The following is a 23,683-nucleotide window of genomic DNA, read 5'->3' as shown; positions in this document are numbered from 1 at the left end:
TTTGTCATTATCAGTGTGAAAAATTACTTGGCTAACTTACAACAATCATTAAAACACCATAATTAGTATTTTGTTTCTGCATTGTGATTGTTAAATTATTTTATTATCATGATTATTGTTGTAAACATGTCTGAGAAGATTATTTGATGTAGAGTAGAAACTCTTACAATGAATAGCATTAGCAGTTACAGTAGCATTAGTTTATTCAACCCCAATAAACATTATCAGTATGAACAATTACTATTAGCTACTACAAACACTATCTTTGTAAACTTTTCAACGTGGCTCCACTCTAAAATTAACATCGATATCTGAATAAATATTATGGTGGCGGTCTCACTTTAACCCAGCAAATTTATAAAACATCAAAAATACGAAATATCCACTTACATTTATGAGAAACACGTCAAAAACTGTCTAAAATGAAAAAAACATTTAGTTATTAAAATATAGCCTAAATACCTGAATATCTTGTTGCATTGTGATTGTCAAAGTATTTCAATATATCATCAATATATATACATGATTGTTGTAAACATGTCTGACAAGATTATTGGATGTATATTAGATTGAATACGTTAAATAACATTAGCACTTTCATTTAATTCAAGTTTATTTTTTGTTTGTTTACATTTTGTTTGTCCTTTTCGTCATTATCAGTATAAAAATTACTTAGCTAACTTACTACAATCCCTAAAACCCATAATAAGTATTTTGTTTCTGCATTGTGATTGTTAAATTATTTTATTATCATGATTATTGTTGTAAACATATCTGAGAAGATTATTTGATGTAGAGTAGAAACTCTTACAATTAATACCATTAGCAATTAGCATTAGTTTATTCAACCTTAATAAACATTATCAGTATGAACAATTACTATTAGCTACTACAAACACTATCTTTGTAAACTTTTCATCGTGGCTCCCCTCTGAGTTTATAAACACCAATATCTGCATAAATATTATGGTGACGGTCTCCTTTGACCCAGTAACGTTATAAAACATCAAAAATACTAAATATCCATTTACATTTATGTGAAACATGTCGAAAACTGTCTAAACTGAAATAACATGTATTAATTAAAATATAGCCTAAATACCTGAATATCTTGTTGCATTGTGATTGTCAAAGTATATTTAATATATCATCAAATGATTGTTGTCAACATGTCTGACAAGATTATTGGATGTATATTAGATTGAATACAATAAATAGCATTAGCACTTTCGTTTAATTCAATTTTATTTTTGTTTGTCCTTTTTGTCATTATCAGTATGAAAAATTACTTAGCTAAGTTCCTACAATCACTAAAACATTTAGGCTATTAAATATATTTACTTAAAACTATTAAGCATTTTGTTTCATTGTGATTGTTAAATTATTTTATTATCATCAAATGATTATTGTTGTAAACATGTCTGAGAAGATTATTTGATGTAGAGTAGAAACTCTTACAATGAATAGCATTAGCAATTAGCATTAGTTTATTCGACCCAAATAAACATTATCAGTATGAACAATTTCTATTAGCTACTACAAACCCCACCTTTGTAAACTTTTCAACGTGGCTACACACTGAAAATATAAACATCGATATCTGAATAAATATTATTTCAATATATCATCAAATGATTGTTGTAAACATGTCTGACAAGATTATTTGATGTAGATTAGAATGAAAAGAATGAATAGCATTAGTACTTTTATTTAATTCAATTAAAGTTTTAGTTCAATGTTTGTTTGTTTTTTAGTTTAATGTTATCACATTTTTTAAATTTTCACTAGTTTATGAACACTCATTTTCATCTTTAACCCAAATTAACATTATCAGTATGAAAAATTACTTAGCTAAGTTATTACACTTAGTAAAACACCATAATTAATATTTTGTTTCTGCATTGTGATTGTTAAATTGTTTTATTATCATCAAATGATTATTGTTGTAAACATGTCTGAGAAGATTATTTGATGTATAGTAAAAACTCCTACAATGAATAGCATTAGCAATTCATTCATTCATTTTCCTTCGGCTTAGTCTCTTTATTCATCAGGGGTCGCCACAGCAGAGTGAACTGCCAACTTATCCAGCATATGTTTTACACAGAGGATGCCCTTCCAGCTGCAACCCAGTATTGGGAACGCGTTAGCAATTAGCAGTAGTTTATTTGACCCAAAGAAACATCAGTATGAACAATTACCATTAACGTTAGCTACTACAATCACTAAAACACCATCTGTGTAAACTTTTCATCGTAGCTCTCCTTTGAAATTATAAACACAGATATCTGCATAAACATTATGGCGACGTTCTCACTTGAACCCAGCAAATTTTGAAAACATCAAAAATATTAAATATCCACTTACAAATGATTAATAAAATGAAATAACATTTATTATGACATTTAGTTGTTAAATATATCCTAAATTAATATATAAAACTGAATATATTTTACAAAATAAAAAACTTGCTGACTCACTAGTAAAGGATTGAGGAAAAATAAAGACTTCAAATGACAGATGATTAGTATTTTGTGTCTGCATTGTGTTTGTCAAAGTGCTTTAATATATCAAATGATTGTTGTAAATATGTCTGACAAGATTATTTGATGTAGATTAGAATGAATACAATGAATAGCATTAGCACTTTTATTTGATTCAGTTTAAGTTTTTGTTCAATGTTTGTTTTTTTTGTTAGTCCAGTGTTATGCTTTTTATTATCACCAGTTTATTACACTACTTTTTGTCATTGTCAGTATGAAAAATTACTTAGCTAACTTACTACAATCATTAAAACAACACCATAATTAGTATTTTAATTAGTTAAATCATCATCAAATGATTATTGTTGTAAACATGTCTGAGAAGATTATTTGATGTAGAGTAGAAACTCTTACAATGAATAGCATTAGCAATTAGCAATAGTTTATTCGAGCCCAATAAACATTATCAGTATGAACTAACTTATTGCTATTAGCTACTACAAACACTAACGTTACCTTTGTAAACGTTTCATCATGGCTCCCATCTCAGTTTATAAACACCGATATCTGCATAAATATTATGGTGGCGGTCTCACTTGACCCAGTAAAGTTATAAAACATCAAAAATACCAAATAACCACTTACATTTATGAGAAATACGTCGAAAACTGTCGAATGTGTTTGGCTGTGAACGGACGTTTAGCGACATCTAGTGTTTTTTAAAAACTAACGTGCCTTGGCTTTGTTTTGGTTCAGACTGACGTCGCTTCCGGTATTTTAAATATGGCGGATAAACGCACGAAAATGTCCTGCACGATTTGAAGCTTATAAAAGTTATTTTATGGCATTTGTTTGCTGCTGACAAGAACGAGTGCAAAAGGAGAACAAAGGTACAGTACGACTGCTCATGGTACGATTTATTGATATTCTGCACACTTTGACTGAACGAATGAATTATGTATGATATCGATGCTGTATTGTGTATCTCTGACAATCCGTGAAACAATTTTCAGTTGTCTTCTTGACAAAAATCGTAAGAAATGTATATTTACTAAGTAAATAGTTTAGTGCCGTAATGCAAATCGTTCACCACAACCCAAATGAAATATAAGATAATAATTTAAAGTAATCACTATGGTATTCTTGAACCATACTATAGTAAAGTACTTGCATTAATCTGTTGTGGTAATTCTACAGTTGCGGTCATAATACAACAACTATAGTAATTTAAACAGATTATCTAATACTGTACTTCGTTTTCGACAACTATAGGGTATATTACTACAGTATACATCACTGTTTATTGTAGTACAAACTAAAGTGCAGTACTTATGTTTTGGAATGATTTAAGTTCATATTTCTTTTCTAAGATTAATATAAGTGTTAATTTGCACCTTAAAGAGGTTATTTGTTATTCTGAAAACCAAAACAAGTCATTAGAAGCCACTGTGACTTTTTATACTTGCTGGGAAATTTCACAAACAGAGGTTCCTTAAAAAAATGTAATTTTCATAGACTACTTATGTGAAATAGAACATTTAAATAAATCACTTAGATTAATTGATAATAAGAAATGTGCTTCTTCTTGCGTAAATATGATGAGATATTTAATGCTACTTGATTTTTTATATTTTTCTTTTTATTGCAACTATTTCTTTTAATTATTTTTTAATGTACTTTTTTTGGTTTTGCTCTTTATCCTGTGTATCTAATGTGAATATTGTGTAAGAAAATTGTTTCTTTTTCTGTATTCTTAATTGTATCGTGCAGTTTCTTGAAATTAATAATAAAAAAGTACAATACTTATCAGTTCGCTATAAGTGAAATTACAGTATGCTGTAGCATTCATAAGCAAAGTGTTGTAAATATTTATGCAGTTATTATAAAGTATTATACACTTTTTAGTGTGCTTCAAAACACTATAGTATCTACTACAAATTACTAGTATTTTTTTTCTTGTGGAAATTGTTAATGTATTTCACTGAATATAATTAAAGCTACAAAATCTTTTGTTTTGAAGAATGTTATTTTGTAAAGAACACTTGTTTCAACATCTGTACTTTTGTGTATGTATCTTAATAATTGAAATATTTCATAACATTTTTGCTAGCTACATACCTGTAAGTGTGTGTGTGTTACATTTAGTTAGTTAAATCTCATTTATGTAGAATCAGCCTTAAAGGGATAATGAAAATGTCATGACCGAAAGGACAAGATCTCGGATACAGGCGGCCAAAATGAGTTTCCTTCACAGGGTGGCAGGGCACACCTTTATAGATAGGGTGAGGAGCTCTGTCATCCGGGAGGAGCTTGGAGTAGAGCCGCTGCTCCTCCACATTGAGAGAATGCAGCTGAGGTGGCTCGGGCATCTGTTTCAGATGCCTCCTGGATGCCTACCTAGGGAGGTGTTTCAGGCATGTCCCACCGAGAAGAGGCCTCGGGGAAGACCCTGGACACACTGGAGGGACTATGTCTCTTGGCTGGCCTAGGAACGCCTTAGGATCCCCCAGGAGGAGCTGGAGGAAGTGTCTGGGAAAAGGGAAGTCTGGGATTCTCTCCTAAGGCTGCTGCCCCTACGACCCGGCCCCGGAAAAGCAGAAGAAAAGGAATAAATGAATGAATGAATGAAAGAAAATGTACTCGCCATTTACTATTAGTTTCTTTGTTCTGTTAAACAGAAAATATTTTAAAAAACTCAAAATCTGTAACCATTGACTTCCATATGAGGACAAACAAATATATGGAAGTGAATGGTTACTGGTTTCTAACATTTTTCAAATGATCTTCTTTTGTGAAGTAACAAGAGCCGTGACCAATATGCATTTAGCTATACTCGAAATATTATTTATTTATTTGTTTATTTATTTATTTATTTATTTTTTAACCCATCTGAGTAAACACACACATGTTGAGTGAAGAATGAGAGCACACCCGGAGCAGTGGGCAGCTATTGCTCTCAACTCCTTTAATTAAGGCATTAAATCAGGGGCACTTCAGCTGGGTATCGAAGATAGAGAGAGTACGGTTCAATTCATCTTCAATTTCTACCAGTACTGGGGTTCGAACCTGCAACCTTTTGATTACAAGTCCAACTCCTTAACCATTAGTAAATGATGACAGAATTTACATATTTGGGTGAACTATCCCTTTAATTCAAAATGATCGATAAATAGTGTGCATCTTACTAAAGAAGCTTTGTGTCATTGTATCTCCTCAGGTTTCCACCATGAGTAGCAGGAGGAAACGTGCGCCGCCAGTGCGCGTGGATGAGGATGCCAAAAGGAAACTGGACTGGAATATGCATGAAGATCGCAAGAATGAAGGAGTTTGTGAAGACATTCTGGAGTCCGTCCCAGCACCGTCTGACAGCTGTCTGCCTGTACCAGTGTCTGGCCAGGGTTTTATATCTTCTGCAGGCACAGAAGAAGGACCATCAGAAGAGCGTCCAAGCTGCTCCACACAGGATTCTCCTCCAGACACCATTGAACTGAACGTAATGCCAATTTCTGGTCTGGATCAATGCTGGAACGCATTGATCGGAGAGTTTAACTTGCATCCGAAGATTCCTATTGAGGTTGGAGATGGCTCGTTCTGCCTGCAGCAAACAGGTGACACACTGAGCATGAGTCTGAACACTCTTGAGATGGAGGATGAGATGGGTAGAAGTGATCCGCTCTGTTCTGTGCCTGTCGCATGTTCGCTTGGTGGACTGTTGTTGGAGGATCTGGATTGGCTGCAGAAGAGGAAGGTCATTAAATTGTGTCATGCATCAGGAGGTGTGTCAGTAAAGGTGTGTATTTTTAAATAATCAGAATTAAGCAGCTTTGTTACTATTATTAAAATATAACAATGAAGGTATAATTGATCCAGTGGTTTCAAACCGTTAAATTTCTTTTTTCTGTTGAGCATAAAAGAAGATATTTTGAAGAATGTTGGAAACTGGTAATGATTTTCATAGTAGGAAAAATGCTATGGAAGTCAATGGTTTTCAGTGTTTTTCAAAATAGCCTTTTTGTGTTCAAGACAGGAAAGTAAGTCAAACTGGTTTGTGACAAGTAAAGGAAGAATATGTGATGGTAGACTTGACATTTTTAGGTGAACTATCCCTTTAACAAATCACTGTCTTCTCTCATTTCTTTTCTTTGAACAGCTGAAAGTTTTTCTCGTTGAATCAGGGTTGGGCAGACCAGAATTCCTCAGCGAAGGAAACGGACGCATCAAAAAAGCCAGTCAGCTTCTGCAGAAATTAATGGAACTGTTTTACGACTTTATCATCCCTGGTAATTTTTGATTTATAGCTACTTGCACACACATGTTAATATTAATATACTATTAGTTGTGGTCACATTGGAAGATTTTTTTAGTTATTTAGTTTTTTTTTTTGTTATTTTGGAAAAACAAACAAGAAAAAATTACAGTAATGCACTTGTGTCTGGAGAAGGAGCTGCACTTGGAGTAAAACATCGCTTAGTGAAACATGATAGAACTGTAATGTGTTTATTTACTCAATGTATTATGTGCTTTGATTTTTATTATTAATTTGTTCATAAAAAATTTTGTTATTAATATAATTTAACAAATGTTTTAGTTTTTTCTCTAAATAATTTTTTACTTTTTAAATAAATAAATGAAATCAATAATTAAAGATTTAAATAAACAAATAAGTAACACAAAAATTAAACCAAATCATATTTTGATTACGTAAATAACCACATTACAGTACTATATTATAATTGAACATTATAATTATTATAAAACAAAATGCTCATTCATTTATAAAATATTAGAAAATAATATTATTTTACAATGTTATTAATTAAAATTATTGTATTGTATATATGATTATATAATAATAATAATAATAATAATAATAATAATAAATAAATATAAATATAAAATTTTCATATAAGATTTTAGACATTTAGATGATTTTTCATCAATTTATTTGATTATGAATGATAATATATAGATGCTTTTTTTTTACATTTTAGATAAGGGTCTGTTATCTAAAACATCAAAAACATGATGTAATTTAACAGAACAATCTGTAACTTTGCACTGTTTATATGCAATACCAGGGGCGTAGCGGTCATTTTAAAAGTGGGGGGGATGGCTGTATGTGATCAAATGTTCATATAATTATTAATCACCTGTTTCTAAATGGTCTGTCTCTAAAAGTGAGGTGGACGGATCCCCCCCGTCCCCCCGGTTGCTACGCCCCTGTGCAATACTTTACGATCTGAAACCTACAATTACTTTGTATATAAATGAAACATGGCAAATGGAATGGGACAGCTGCATAAATAATCAGCTACATGAATTCAACCCCAAACTACATCAAAGACGCTTTTCAAATTTTATTTTTGAGACCGGGCACAAACAGACTGTTTATACTAGATGCCAAATCGGTCGCTCTAAGTTGACTCATTTGTATTTATTGAATAATGATGCATCACCAACATGTAATTATTGTCAAGCTGCTCTCACTATAAAAACATATATTATTAGAATGTGAAAATGTGAGTAGAATTAGACAAAATTTTAATAAGGAAATCCCTTTGATGGATGTTTTTAAAAAGATAGCACCAAATGGAAGGAAATCTGAGTATCTCACATGAGGATTGGGGGGATATTTGTTCTACTCAATGGAAATGTACCAACTCAGCCTTGTGGAGAGAATTCTGTTGGAAGAATGTTCTAAGGTTTTTCATCACACCATCACAGAAAATACACAGGAAAGGGCACTAGCTGCTGGAGAATGTGTGGGGGAAAAAGTAGCTAATCACTATCATGTTTTTTAGGATTGTCAGAAATTAACCCCATACTGGAAAGAGATTAAAATACATTTAGATGCCATTTTTGAAGTAGAGATTACCTTCAATTGTGAATATTTATATTTAGGTAATATAAATTTAGATAGATGGATTAATAAAGAAACTGTTACTTATTCTTTTCGCAGCTAGTAAAAAAAGTAATTACAAAAAAATGGTTAAAAGTAGAGTCACCTACAGTTGAAGAATGGATTGATACAGTGCACACTATATATGTCATGGAACACAGACTGAATGCTTTTTTTTTCTAATTTGGAGTGAATGGATTGACTATATTTCACCAATATGCCCAGATTTTTTTTTTGAATTGTAACTTTTGAACATAATATGTGTCTAAATATATATCTTTCTTCTTTATAGAAAGTCTTCTAAAGGATTTGTAGCTCCCAATGTTTTACTGTTTATAGTTGTTGTTGTTGTTGTTGTTGTTGTTAAAGGGAAGAAAATACAAAGCATATGTCTCTTTCTGTATGAGAGATGATGAAAGTTTTATATGTATTTTCTTTTGGAAACTCAAAATAAAACATAAAAAAAATTAAATAAAAAAAGATATCACCAGGACAAATTTAAATTATATATCAAATATTGAATTTAAAAATCATATTTAAATTTTAATATACAGTTTTAGTGAATTTTATTTATTTATTTATTTATTTATTTATTTATTACTATTTGTGTTTGTTTGTGTATCATTTCTTATTGAAATATGAAGTTGTTCTTGTCATGCAATGCTTTTATGTATATTTATCTTGCGATGAAATAGCCATGAGTTGCTGATATATAAATATATGCAATACTTGTGTTGATAAGACCAAACCATACTAAAATATGTAATTCTTTTTTATAAACTGATGCAACATTTGATTCAAATTCAGTGCATCATAAACTTCAAATAATAATATAATAATAATAATAAGTTTTATTTATTGTTCACTTTTCTCAGACCCAAAGCCCTACAAGGCAGTAACAAAGCAGAACAATATAAACAGTAAAAAAAGACAACAATAAAATATGACGATTCAATACAATTGGGTGATTAAATTAGCAAAAATAATCAATCTAAATGATCATCTAGCATAATTGACTTGTGATTTCTGATGGTCTGCTCAATTTCAGAGGTGATGGAGAATGAAGACGAGGAATGTGACACTGATCTGGAGCGACAGAACGTGGAGGAGCTGTATGATCACGTCAGACACCTCCACCAGACAGAAGCAGCCGAGCAGAGCTTCCACGTCCAGCACCCGGCCCTCATCCCCATCCTCAGACCCTACCAGAGTCAGGCCGTCAACTGGATGCTGAGGAGGGAGAAGTACAAAAGCAGCAGCTCTCCAGGTCCAGATCAAAACGTTATATCATCTTTGCTGTATGGAAAGTGTTCAGTGCTAATTTAAAGTGTTTGTTTTCCATGCACAGAGCAAAGGTTGCATTTTCTTTGGAGGGAAATGGTCACGATTTGCGGGAAAAAACTCTTTTACAATCCCTACACTGGATGGTATGATTCTTTTTTTTTATTTTAAGGATAATGGAGTTAAATGAGCTGAAACAGTTGTGCGTGAATGAACTGTTTAATGTTTCTTACACCTGGTCACTAAAAAAACTTAACTGGTCTGTAAAAAATATCTAGTAATTCACAGTTTCCGCATTTTGCGATTTCACAAGTGTTTTCTGTTTATTTACAGTTGTGAATTGCATTATGGGATGTGGATCTCTGCTCAGTCGACTGTTGATGTTGAAAATTCAACTCTTCAGTTTAACAACGTGACCTTTATTGACAGTTTAGTAGCTTTAATTGATATAATGTATAAGAAATAAGTCTGTAAAATAACAAAAAAATGTACTGGCAGGTTATTACAAGGTTTTTGTAGCATAATATGCAACACCAACCCAGACAATATATCCTTTTGAACTATTAAAAATGTTCATAAAAGTCATTTTTTAACTTTTCAAGGTTAAAAGTTGATGGAAGAAAGATTAAGCTCCCATAAAGCAATTCAAAAGCATAAACAAATATGGAAAATTAAAAAGCGAATCACAAAATACATGAAACTGCTAATTTACTGTGTGGATAGCTAGCTGATTTGTGAAAATGGTTCCTTTTCATTTGCCCACAATAATATGTATCCACTAAACCAATACAAATCCAATCTTCAGATCCTGTGCTATATGCAAATTTAATTAGGATAAGTGTCAGACGCACCACATATTATTTAATCATTATTTTTTACACAAACATAAACAAGTCAAAATCTTTAGCCCTAATGTTAAATGTTAAATATTTTAAAAATATCTGACAAGTGTTGTTTAACGAAGAGGGTTGTTTTTAACACATTTTAAAACATAATATTTTTAATAATTCTTTTCTAACAACTGTTTATTTTTGTCATTGACATGAGGACAGTACATAATATTTTTCTATTTATTTTGCAAGATACTAGTATTCAACTTAAAGTACCATTTAAAAACTTTTAACCAGCTTATTATGTTTACTAGACAAGTTACACTGGTGGTTTGTTCTGTAGACCAGGGTTTCACAAACTTTTCAGCCCGCAACCCCCAAAATAACAATGCCAGTGACTTGCGACCCACAATATCCTTGTAAATGTCCTTATAAGTATTATTATACCCCAAGTCTAGGGGAAAACAACATGGGCGTAATAAACGGAAAAACAAATGTGTTGGAGTGGTGGATTTCCCAAACAAAACAAAAACTTAATGCAAAAGATTCCTTTCGGTCGACAACCAAACTCGGACACTCAGTTGAGAGTAATTGAATAGACTTATTATCGAGAAAAGTAGTACATTTAAGTGAGCATCTCTTCAGGGTGGCCACCGGCCAAAATAACAAACAAAAGAATCTGCAAAGTAAATGCACTAGTTTACCTATAAATATTTAAAGAAAAATACAGGAAGCTTACCTTTCTCCCTAAGCATAAACATAATCAAAAGTAATCAAATAAATAGACAAGCGACCCCCACAAGCTCAAATTCTCAAAAGAAGTTGAATGTATGAACAATGGTAACAAGTTTAAATGTTGGTCGTCGGACGGAGGGGTAAGGGAAATCCAGGAGCTTCACTCCCAGCAACCGTTGCAGCACAAATAAGCCGGAAGCTCCTTTTTATACAGGCCTCCGAGACCAGCAGCCAATCAGAGCACAAATTACGCCGGTATGGGAGCCTATGGGATAACAAAAAACAAGACCCCAAGACAACAAGAAGGCGGGACACAGAAAAAGACACATGCAATAAGCAATAAAAAAATTAATTTAATTATTCGTAACAGTATAGAATCCTTGCATGCAACGACACACACACCGATAGGCCCAAGTCTATTATTTGTTTAGTTTTTTTTTTATATGTATGTGAGTGCTGTAAAGGTCTCAGAAAGTTTAACCTGGTGCCATGAAATCAATCTGCTGCATCTGATGCTATTGCTGTGTCTTTTATATAATGTAATCACCCCAAGGGTCGCAATCTAATAGAGGCTTTAACCATAAACTACTAGTTTCATCTTCAATAGGATATGGATAAAAAAATGGTCATTCTAATGGTTTAAATGAATTAAAATACCATTGAATTCAAGAAATCCCCAAGCTACCCCCCCCCCCCTTCGTTGTCCCACGACCCCCACTTTTTGAACCACTGCTGTAGACAGTCAAATAAGATTATTTCTTAAAGGGGCTACAAAATATAATTAAAGGAAACAATGACTAGGAATAATAAACAAGTGTGTTCATGACTGTATATAAAAAAAAATTCATATTTTAAGGACATATCAGTTTGCAACATCAAGCAGCATAATTCAATTCAATTCAATTCAATTCACCTTTATTTGTATAGCGCTTATACAATGTAGATTGTGTCAAAGCAGCTTCACATAAAAGGTCACAGTAAATAGGAACAGTGTAGTTCAGTTTGTAGTGTTTAAGTTCAGTTCAGTTTAGCTCAGTTCAGTGTGGTTTAATAATCACTACTGAGAGTCCAAACACTGAAGAGCAAATCCAACGATGTGCGGCTCTACAGATCCTGAACCATGCAAGCCAGTGGCGACAGCGGAGAGGGAAAAAAAACTTCACTAAAGGCGGAAGTGAAGAAAAAAAACCTTGAGAGAAACCAGGCTCAGTTGGGCACGACCATTTTAATTTCTCCGCTGGCCAAACGTCTTGTGCAGAGCTGCAGTCTCAGTGGCGGAGGCTGGAAGCTGGCCTCAGCGAAGACTCGTCTGTCTCTGGAGCGTCATAGGAAACAGTCTCATGTTCTCCACTCTTCCATGACCATCGCAGTAGTTGTTCAGGATTCGGCCAGGTCCAGGATATGGAAACCTTGGGATCATCTCGTCGTTGGTCTTGGATCGAATCAGTGACTCTGCATAGTCTGAGGGCCTCGGGAAGAGTATCCCCAGGTGGAAATGGAGAATAAAGAAAATAATTAGCGTAGCTGATGTTCACAGTGTATATCAGCAAGATGCATAACCTGTGTGGAAGCTGTGTGAGCTGTTTTAACATCTAAAAATCAATTGAAGTGAATAAAACTGGAAGTCTCGAGCCAAACAGATTCCATTAAGGTCTAAGAATAAGGTCAGTAGCCTATAACGCACTCTCATGTGTTTGTTTTTTATTTATTTACATTTTGGGATGCTTAAAATCGACATATGTAGTTTCAACGATTAGAAGCTTTTAGGTTTTGTCCAGTTTCATCTGGAGTTCACCCTAGACCACCTCCTGAAGTGGTTTGAGAGATCAAATTCATATCCATCTCAAATATGTTTTAGAGGGCATTCACACCTGTCCTTTTCACAATCAGACTGCTATCCAATCAGAAAACAAGGCATGAAATGACCAGGTGTAATCAACTCCTAATTGTCTTGACCTCGATCACAGTCTGATTCGAGAGTTTCCTCTGGCTGGAGTGGACTGGCCCGGCGGGATCCTTGCTGATGAGATGGGACTTGGAAAAACTGTGGAAGTACTGGCCCTTATTTTGTGTAACACCCGGCAAAACCTGGAGCACGGGGTCCTTACTTTACCTGTGGTACGTTTACAACTGTCTGTAAATTTAAAGTCACTATGACATCTAAATGAACAATTATTATTTTTAGGGAAATGTTTCATTATATTTAAGGCATATTGTAAAAATATTGTTAAAAAAAAAAGGTTAATCATTGTTCAAATGAACAGGGACTTTTATTTTCAGTCAGCTCAAGCGTTTAGGATCTGGTTTCTTTAAAAATCAGTGATCTGATTGAGACACAACATAAAGTGGGTCTCAGACTAGACAAAAAAACACTGCATTAAATTGAATTTTTCTGTGCCATGTCTTTTAAATGTGGACTTTTCTTTTACCACAGTATTTTTAATGTGAGATTCAGTGCTCGTCTGACGATTTGACGCTTGTACAACTTAATGAATGTTTATTTAACTGATTATAAAAGTCTATTTAACTGATTATATTTAATTAAATTACCTTATGAACCTTATGAAATTAAAATAACTGGCATTTTCTGTTTACCAGAAGTTTTATCTGTGGCTTAAAAACACTTGTTGTGGGTTTAGGCCATTATAAATTAAAAACTATCCAATCCAAATTAAGTCCCTCTATACATTTTTTTTTCTTCATTATTTGAGAGGCTGTTTTTTTAATATAGATTTATTTTTATATATTTTAATATATATTTATTTTTAATATATATATATATATATATATATATATATATATATATATATATATATATATATATATATATATATATATATATATATATATATATATATATATATATATATATATATATAAACCTCTTGGTTCTTTAGTTTTTATTATTTGCAAATAATAATAAAAAATAGTCAAAGCTCTGCATTTGTTTATCTTTGTTAATAATAAAAAATGTATTTATTATTTTCATGCCATCTTGTATTCATTATGTATTTATTTGTTTTTTTATATAATTTTAATTAATTTGTTTTAATTTAAGTATTAATAAATGTTTTCAATAGTTCATGTTAAAGGGATAGTTCACCCAGAAATTCAACTTTACTCACTATTTACTCACCCTCAAGTGGTTACAAACCTTTATATGGTTCTTTATATTGTTGAACACAAAAGAAGATATTTCGAAGAAAGCTAAAACCCTGTAATCATTTACTTGAACTGTAGATAATACTATGGAAGTCAATGGTGACCGCTTTATTCAGTTTTCAGCTTTATTCAAAATATCTTCTTTAGTGTTCAGCAGAAGAAAGAAACAGGTTTGTAAATGATAACAGAATTTTTAGTTTTGTATGAACTATCCTTTTAACTATTGAAAACAACAAATATAATCTAAAGTGTAAAGCATTACCATACTTACTAATTAAAAGCTAGAGACAATAATTTATTGTTTAAACTTTCTAGAAACTCCACCTTTTCTCAAACTTCAAATATAGTTTTACTCCTGTGTCTCTGTCCTCCTCAGGGTCGGTCTGTGAATTACTTTGTTCCTCCTCCACCATTAGAGAGACAAAGAACCATAAAGCATGAAGCAAGACCCAAGGAGAAGATCATTTATCCTGGTAAATAATGGTTAATTGTACCAAAAATTATTTGCCCAGACAGAACAGACTCCTGTATCAATGTCCTGATTGGTCTTGCAACAGCATTCCTATCCACCAATCATATATTAGGGTTATTGACATGTCTCTAATAAATGCTAGAAGAATTGGGCAATGTGTTTACTATATTTTTAAGAATTTTGTCACTTGTTTCTGCAAATTGCTTTTGGGGAAAAAGCGTCAGCTAGATGAGTAAATGTTAAAACTACAAAAATATTGCTTAAGCTCTTATAATATTGACCTTAAAATGTTTTTTTAAAAATTAAAACGAATAAGAAATAAACAATAACAAAAAAACAAATAAGACTTTCTCCAAAAGAAAAAATATTATAGGAAATGCTGTGAAAAATTCCTTGCTCTGTTATTCATCGTTTGGGAGATATTTGAAAAAGAAAAAAAATTCACAGGAGGGCGAATCATTTTAATTTCAACTGCATTTTGCGATATGAATATAATTTCACAAGATGACTTGAGTAACTCTATTTGGAAAATTCATAATTTTACATTGATTGGGATGACTTTGTAGAGGAGTGTATCTGCATAAAATATACAAAATTATAATAAAATTATAGGTGGGCATAGATTAATCTAGATTAAAATGGCTCATTTGAATTCCGCAGAAGGCATTCAGAATATGTGTGCTACCCAACTAATAAATCTTTGAGAACGGGTTTCTCGAGCCAGGCAGCGCATTAGACCTGGGGCTCAACTCCTATTTCCAAAATGCATCACAAACTGCTTGAGAAACTGCTCTACTATGATAATTTTTGATGAAAATAAATGATGTTCAATAAGATGTTCTTGTTTACTAACTGTTTATTCAGTTAAACATGAATGTTAAACTGTAGGCCTACATAAGCTCCAAACAACGATTTCATACTTGCTTTTGATGTACATACAGAAAATGCTGCTTCTCAATTTCAAGTTCACAGAGCCCTGACGGTGTGTCAAACATTGAGGATGTGTACATGGGCAACAATACTTTAATACGATTTTAATATGAAGACTCTGATTAAGAGTCTACCATGTAAACAGATTTTTGATTACCTTAATGCGACTAAAGTCATAACTGAACTAAACAGAAATGGAATTAAGACATGTGGAGTGCATATATTAGTGGCATTACTGAAGTAAACACTGCAATCAAACTATTACCGTCATGTAGGACTTTTCGCCATATTTTCCGACAGGATCCAAGACACAGGTGGCTGTCAGTAAAGGACCACACACAAAACACACACACACAAAACACGCACGCATGCACACACGCCGCGAAATGCGGAAGTTTTTTTTTTTTCTTTCCGTTTAGCGAGCGTTATTAAATTCCATAACACTCTCACCAGTCCTTGCTCTTTATTTTCGTATAATACCCCTGTTTGTCACGGCGTATGAATGAAATATTCATGTGTTAAAGTGAAACTGCTGAACTGCAGCTAAAGTCAGGCATTCTGCTGGTTGGATTCAGAAGGGCACTTGTTTGTCAGACGGCTCACCGGTCAGGTATACATCCGCGCTAAACTATCAAGGTGAAAGTCATAGCTTGAGCAGAATAGACCCAGCTCCCAACCCAACTTTGAGAATAAATTAACGGCGATATTTTTTTTTCGCGTGATAAGAGTCTCGCGTTAACGCAGCACGTTAACGTCGATAACAGCCCAACACTAAATATATACAAAATAAAAAAGCACAATTGAAAACAATCAAACAAATATTACAATTAAATAAACTAATAAGTTAAGAGTATTGAGGTTCAGAATTGCAATAAGCAGTGTAAAACAACACTATATAGTCTTCATTGTATAAATAATTAAACACAATAAATCTTTGTTAGAAGTGGCAGACTTTATCACTTCTTGTGCCCAGTTAGTTTAAATTGGGCAAAAGTTATATATAATTATATTAGGTTATGTTTTAAAGGGGACCTATTATGCTCCTTTTTTTTTTTTTTACAAGATGTATAGTAAGTCTCTGATGTCCCTAGAATGTGTATGTGAAGTTTCAGCTCCAAATATCCCACAAATAATGTTTTGTAACCCTTTGAAACTGCCCCTTTCAGGCTTTGATCCTAATTGTGCTGTTTTGGTGGCTGTCACTTTAAATTCAAACAAGATTGTGCTCTTTTCAAAACAGGGCGGAGCTACAAATGTTTGTGTCAGCATAGTGACAGATTCAAAAACAAGACGTCCTATGCTAATAAAGGAAAGATGGTCACTAATGGGCGGGGCTTTTCCCCTCTGATGACACGTACAAAGGGAGAATGTCAATCAAAGTGTTTCTGTAGACTGTTTTTATCAAGTGTGATTATAAATAAGAAACTTTATGCATTTTTACCATTAGAAGCTGGTTATATACACAGCCTGTCGTCACTCAACTGTGTTTAAACTCCTTATAAAAGTCATTTTTGCATAATAGGTCCCCTTTAACAATCTAAACTCAAACAAAATATTGTACAGCCTTAGTAAAAACACATTTTTAGCACAAATAAATCATGAATACATAATAAATAAGCTAATAAATTCACTTCTTCTGTCTTCAGCTGTTCGTGAGATGCTGTTAACTGCTATTAAGGAAATGAAGGTTGGAAAAGGAGCGTCAATTAATGCCATTTTTGCATATCTGCGGACTATGTACAAGTACGACACCCTGAAGAACCGCAACCACATCAAGAAAATCTTGACCAAGCTCATTAGCGAGAACATTGTGGAGCAGATCAAAGGACGAGGCTTAGCGGGATCCTTCAAACTGGGGAAGAACTACAAAGAGAAGAAGAAGAAGCCTGTCACTGCACGAACTGTATGTACATTTCTTTCTCCCGCAGAGAATTATTTTTATTAAAATTGTATTAATATACCGAGTATTTAAAGCCTTAAGCATTATTAGTTTATTAATTAATTTATTAAGCCAAAATGTACACAGATAATATCATTACAAATATGCACAAAACCTTAATGTACACAAAACTATTACATTTGAAGTATTTTTATTTTATATACAAACTGTAGGAGTCATACATTGTATATTGGCGATTGGCCACAAGGTGTCAGTACCAGACTATATAACTGTGGCTTCACTGCATGGAGGAAGAGAGCATTGGTAGGAAGCACACAGTTTTTGACCGTAACTTAAAGGGCACATAGGTTACCCCTTTTTTCATATTTAATATAAGTGTTTTGTGTCCCCAGAATGTGTCGGTAAAGTTTCAACTCAAAACACCCATCAGATTATTTATTATAGCTGTTTGAAGTGTCTATATTATAGTTGGAAAAAAGGTTTTGCTGTTTTTTTGTACTGGGCCTTTAAGGCTAGTCCTCCCCGCCCACCGTTCCCACGTGCCTGTCAGCAATCGCCGCCCTCGGCTGCCTCAGGAAGCAGATCTCACATAATGTGTGTGAGAAATACTACAGTAAGAACTTTAACAATCAGTATTTGATGCATTTTTTTGTGGATTTGCAACAATGAGTCACACACAATGTCATTACAAAGTACACACACACACACCATCAATATTGGTGGGCGGGGGGACCGCACTCCTACATAAAGTTGCGGTCGATCTGAAAACAGCTCCAATTGGTCCACCTTTTTTATGTTGTTAAATTTGAAAAAAAAGGACTGGGTGTGTTTATTTCACCCCAATATGACAGTTTATACACTATACTTACACACATTTGTGTCCAAACAGCTTGAAAAGTAGATTTTTCACCATAGGTGCCCTTTAAGGTAACAGAGAAGCGTGATATGGATGAAGGAATTCTGTTTATTGGACAATAAAGACGTTTTTATTTGCATCTATTTTGCCTATACGGACTCTTACTTTTACACATAAAAAACTTGCTTACTCTACCAACAATAGCGGCAATGGAACGCCGTTACACAATCTATTTACAATTCACTCAAAAAAGATTTTTGCTGCTTGTTCAGAATGAGCTAAATTAACACAATTCTTGAGTTTCTTTGGTGAAAACTTTATTGTTTTATGTTCAATCCACTTAAATTTGTTAACTATTAAGTTAGCTTAATCAATCTGTGTTAGGGTTAAGGTTTCTTTCACAACATGAAGGAATTGTGTGGATCGCAGTATTTTTTTACAGTGTTCATTGACTTTTCCATATAGTTTCATAAAGCTCATATTATGTATTATTAGGACTATAGAACAAATAAAATTAATACATATAAAAATGAAAAATTCTAACTTTACTCAATAATAATTAATCAATTAATTACAGATATTTAATGAATACGCTTTAATTTGGAGAGATGTAACGATTCACAGTGAGTCGGTTGAAAATCGATTAAAATATGTGACGATTCAAAACGATACAAATGTTGAATGAATCGCGATACATGTTTTGAACAGAGGCGGCGCTGTGTTTACAGGCGCAATCTCGCTTTACCTGCAAATCAGTGGCGAGCAAGAGGTGGAGTGGCACTACTGTTACAGACGTCTATACTCAGAAAGCTATTAATAATATAAACCATGCGGACCAGATGATTTACAGCTCCGCTTGCTCTGACCAGTGCTACAAAGATCACACGGTGCATCAGTGTTTTCATAGCAAAAGTGTGAAGTTGTTTTTCAGACTGAAAGAGAAAGTTGTTCTGTTACAGAAGCAGGTATTAGATTAGTTTTACCCTCTCCTTTTCAAATTAGTTTATGCATATTTTCAAAATTCTCTTATTATTATTATTAAACATTTAAAAATGTTCAAGGTTATCTGTTCTTAAGTTTATCACACTGATACTTATACTAATTAATTCTACAAGTAATATTAATTATTCACCTTCATAATCGTGATTAACTCCTGTCTCTATCCTACTGTATCAGTATTTTATGCCAGTGGCCAGTCCACTGGAGCAGAGGGCCTATATTTACACTGCTCTCTGGTTTAGGAAAGACTTTTCTCTCCACACCAACCATCTCAGTCCCCAGTGAAAGAGTTTTCTCCTGAGCGGGGGACATTGTAAATGTGCAAAGACCTCAGTTTATGCCAGAAAACATAGATATGCTGATATTTCTTTTTTTAAAATGTCAAATTCACAGTCACAGCACAGTCACAATTTTAGTTTGTTTATATTAATGAGTCTCCTTTTAGATTGTATTTTTCTTCTTTTTTTTTTTTAATAGCAATTTGGTTTTGGCAGAAAATTTATTATATTTAGCAAAAATGTGCAGCGTTTAAGAAAAAAATTTAAGGGCTCTTCACCTTAAATTAGCTTCAAGTAATTTAGTTAAAAAATCGTGACTGAATTGTGAATCATGAGATTAGTACTGTGAATCGTATCGAATCGTGAGTCGGGTGAATCGTTAAATCCCTATTAATTTTATAAAGCAGAATTTCAAAAACAAATGTTGTTTCACATTTTAAGGAACTATATTTTCCAGTCAGTACATGGATAATAAAATAGTTTTTTTATTATTATTTTCTTTTTTCTTCTTTTTTTCTTCATTTTACACCATTTACAATTCATTGATTCTTCCATATTCACCTTATTCTCCGCGTACGAACGGGCGCAGCCATTTGAATCATTTTGGCTCGAGACTTCCGGTCTCATTCACTTCCATTAATTTTTAAACATTAAAAACAGCTCGTTTTGCTGCTTGGTGTTGCAAACTGATATTTTCTTATTATGTTATTTTACTTTGTCTGTATTGTCGTGCAAACACTTGTTTGTAGAGTAAGTAGTTTGACCGTTTTTTGCCGTTTATTATTCCTAGTCATTTCTCCCATAGGCAGCTGAATCGGAAGTTCTAAAACAATCGCAAAAACGCGCACACTTCTGCATTGAAGAATAAGGTCAATACAGTAGCTTCATAAAGCTTATATTATGTATTATTAGGATTTTAAAATAAATGTAATTTCTACATATCGAAAATGAAAAGTTATGACTCAAAAACTAATTTTATTTTACATTCAACGAACTATATTTTGGCGACGCAGTGGCGCAGTAGGTAGTGCTGTCGCTTCACAGCAAGAAGGCTGCTGGTTCGAGCCTTTGCTGGGTCAGTTGGCATTTCTGTGTGGAATTTGCATGTTCTCCCTGCGTTTGCGTGGGTTTCCTCCGGGTGCTTCGGTTTCCCCCAGAGTCCAAAGACATGTGGTACAGGTGAATTGGAAAGGCTAAATTGTCCGTATTGTATGCGTGTGAATGAGAGTGTATGGGTGTTTCCCAGAGATGGGTTGCAGCTGGAAGGGCATCCACTGCGTAAAACATATGCTGGATAAGTTGGCAGTTCAATCCGCTGTGGTGACCCCAGATTAATAAAGGCACTAAGCCGAAAGGAAAATGAAGTAATGAACTATATTTTCTAGTTAGTACATGGAGGATAAAATAATTATTTTTTATTATTATTATTTAGTTTGTTGTTTTAGTAGATTCATTGATTTTATGTAATTTTACATAACTAATATATTAATGTAGTTTTACACATCTTTGTACCCTTTTCTGTAAAAGTCTGTTTTTGTTGTAACAATTTTATAAATAAAACAAGTCAGGCTTTAAATATGTTAACTGTTGCATGCACATTTTTGCACTATATTCTATTTTGTTATTTTATTTCATTATTTTTTGGTCATTTTATTTTGCAGCAACCATTTTCTCAAATAAATAAAGTACATCAATCACTTTTTTGATGCATTTCTTTCTATTTTTCCAGAAGTCTGCTGACCAGCCCGCTCCCAGGAGAACATCTCGTCGAGTTTCTGCTCCGGAAAAAGACTCCTCACTGACCTCCTATACAACAACAGCATCAGATTCAGCATCAGAAGACAGTATGAATCCTCCTCTCCTCACAGAAGAGCTGAAGTCTGATCCAGACTCACTTCTAGACCCAGAAAATCCACCGCAGGAAACACCTGTAGACATAACAGATGATAAAGAAACACCAGATACAACCCAACAGCAAATAACAGACGATGTCCATATTGAATCTAACAAACCAGATCTTACACAAACTCCAAAACCTGAAGTCGAAACGCCAACCAGAGCGTCTGTGGTCCCGTTTAATACTCCAGATTACCGCTTTGAGTGCATCTGTGGAGAGCTGGGCCTGGTGGACTATAAGCCTCGGGTTCAGTGTCTGAACTGTCTGTTATGGCAGCATGCCGAGTGTGTCAACTATAAAGAGGAGAATCTGGAAACGACGCCGTTTTATTGTCCTCACTGTCTGGTGGCCATGACACCGGTGTCCACTGGAGCAACTCTTATCATCTCTCCCAGCTCTATTTGTCATCAGTGGGTGGATGAAATCAACCGGCACATTCACACCTCCTCCCTCAGAGTGCTGGTAATTCAATTCAAGTTTATTTGTATAGCGCTTTTCACTATAATTATCGCTTCAAAGCAACTTTACAAAAGGTGCACATTATTGCATTACAATTACATTAGTAATATTTGTAGGGCCAGACAGAATCTGCAGGTATTTTTTGCTATTTCTGCTGAGAATTTTGTAAAAAATCTGCAGATTTATTTGTAATGATTTTGGGAGTATCATAACTAAAAACTTAATATATGAAATAAAAATAACACCTTTATAACTTTTATTAAATTTTTACAATGCAAATCCAATTATATCCACTTATTTGGTAAACAAAGCAAGTTTGTATATTAGAATAGTCTTATAATAGATCTACTAAAAGACAGAAAATTTTACTTTACATATTATTATTATTATTATTATTATTATATTGTTATTGTAAATAAATCATATAAACATCTTCATATTAGTCCAAAATATTACTGAAATGAATTATAAACCTGAATAAATACAAATGTACACAAGTAAATAAATAGACTCAATGATGGGCTAAAAATCTGCGGAATCTGCGTGTGCAGATTCCATGTGGGCCTAATTATTAGTAATAACTTTACCTAATCGTTTTTAACAGCTTGTAAGGAAAAGCTAGAGAAATCCTACTAATACTGGTTAGTTTAACTAGTAGTCGTTGTATCTATTTTGATGACGTTGTTAATTTGAAAGACTTAATAAATATGTTAATTTGCTGCTTACGAAGCATTTGTAATTGTTAATATTTTTGGAAATCGTTTTTAAAGGATTTTTGATGAAAATATTGATATTTCACTGTCATTTTTCGGTTAATGTTTTTTATGTACTATATCTTTAAAGCACAGCACAATGTATTTTTATTAGTCAGTATTTTATCATTTATCAGTTAAAATAAAAAGGAATTCTGAAAGTGAACATATTGACCATCTACAGTTGGAGTCAAAATTATTAGCCTTCCTGTGATTCCTTTTTTTTCTTTTTCGAGTATTTCCCAAATGATGCTGAACAGAGCAAGGTATTTTTCACAGTATTTACTATAATATTTTTTCTTCTGGAGAAAGTCTTATTTGTTTTATTTTGGCTAGAATAAAAGCAGTTTTGAATAATTTTTAAATCAATATTATTAGCCCCCTTAAGCAAATTTTTTTTTCGATTGTCTAAATAACAAGCCACTGTTATACAATGATTTGCCTAATTACCATAACTTGCCTAATTAACCTAATTAAGCCTTTGAATGTCACTATAAAGGTGCAGTATGTAAGTATGACACCCAGTGGTTGAACTAGGTATTGCATTCCTGAATCAAAACAAACGCAAGTGCAGGTTGCCAGATTGAGGACCAACAAGGCTGTTCTAAATAAAAGCAATGGCACGGCGATAGAAGGAATATTTGCCATATTGAAATGAGTTTTTGTCCTAACCAGCACCTCAAATTGATATATCAGAAACTGCTTCTATTTCTCACAGGTGAACACAAAACTGACAATGATCACTTCAGG

At 33.2% G+C, this 23,683-nt stretch overlaps 1 protein-coding gene across 2 annotated transcripts in view; it reads left to right on the top strand.

Annotated features, from left to right (window-relative positions):
- The first annotated feature begins 3,274 nt into the window (after positions 1-3,274).
- shprh (SNF2 histone linker PHD RING helicase) overlaps positions 3,275-23,683 on the top strand; it is a 54,899-nt gene continuing 34,490 nt past the window's right edge. Inside the window, exons 1-9 of one of the 2 annotated variants that reach the window (XM_056476669.1) lie at positions 3,275-3,373; positions 5,701-6,273; positions 6,634-6,763; positions 9,431-9,649; positions 9,731-9,809; positions 13,196-13,346; positions 14,767-14,863; positions 17,439-17,695; positions 21,558-22,184. In XM_056476669.1, coding sequence (XP_056332644.1) covers positions 5,710-6,273; positions 6,634-6,763; positions 9,431-9,649; positions 9,731-9,809; positions 13,196-13,346; positions 14,767-14,863; positions 17,439-17,695; positions 21,558-22,184 — 2,124 coding nt within the window. In that variant the 5' untranslated portion in view covers positions 3,275-3,373; positions 5,701-5,709. Of the gene's footprint in view, positions 3,374-5,700; positions 6,274-6,633; positions 6,764-9,430; positions 9,650-9,730; positions 9,810-13,195; positions 13,347-14,766; positions 14,864-17,438; positions 17,696-21,554; positions 22,185-23,683 lie in introns of both variants that reach the window. The other variant, XM_056476668.1, reaches the window with a different exon arrangement.

Source organism: Danio aesculapii, chromosome 17 (genome assembly GCF_903798145.1).
Source record: "Danio aesculapii chromosome 17, fDanAes4.1, whole genome shotgun sequence".
Taxonomy (NCBI): Eukaryota; Metazoa; Chordata; class Actinopteri; order Cypriniformes; family Danionidae; genus Danio; species Danio aesculapii.
Note: the sequence above shows the minus strand (reverse complement) of the source record. Positions and strands in the feature narration are given on the sequence as shown.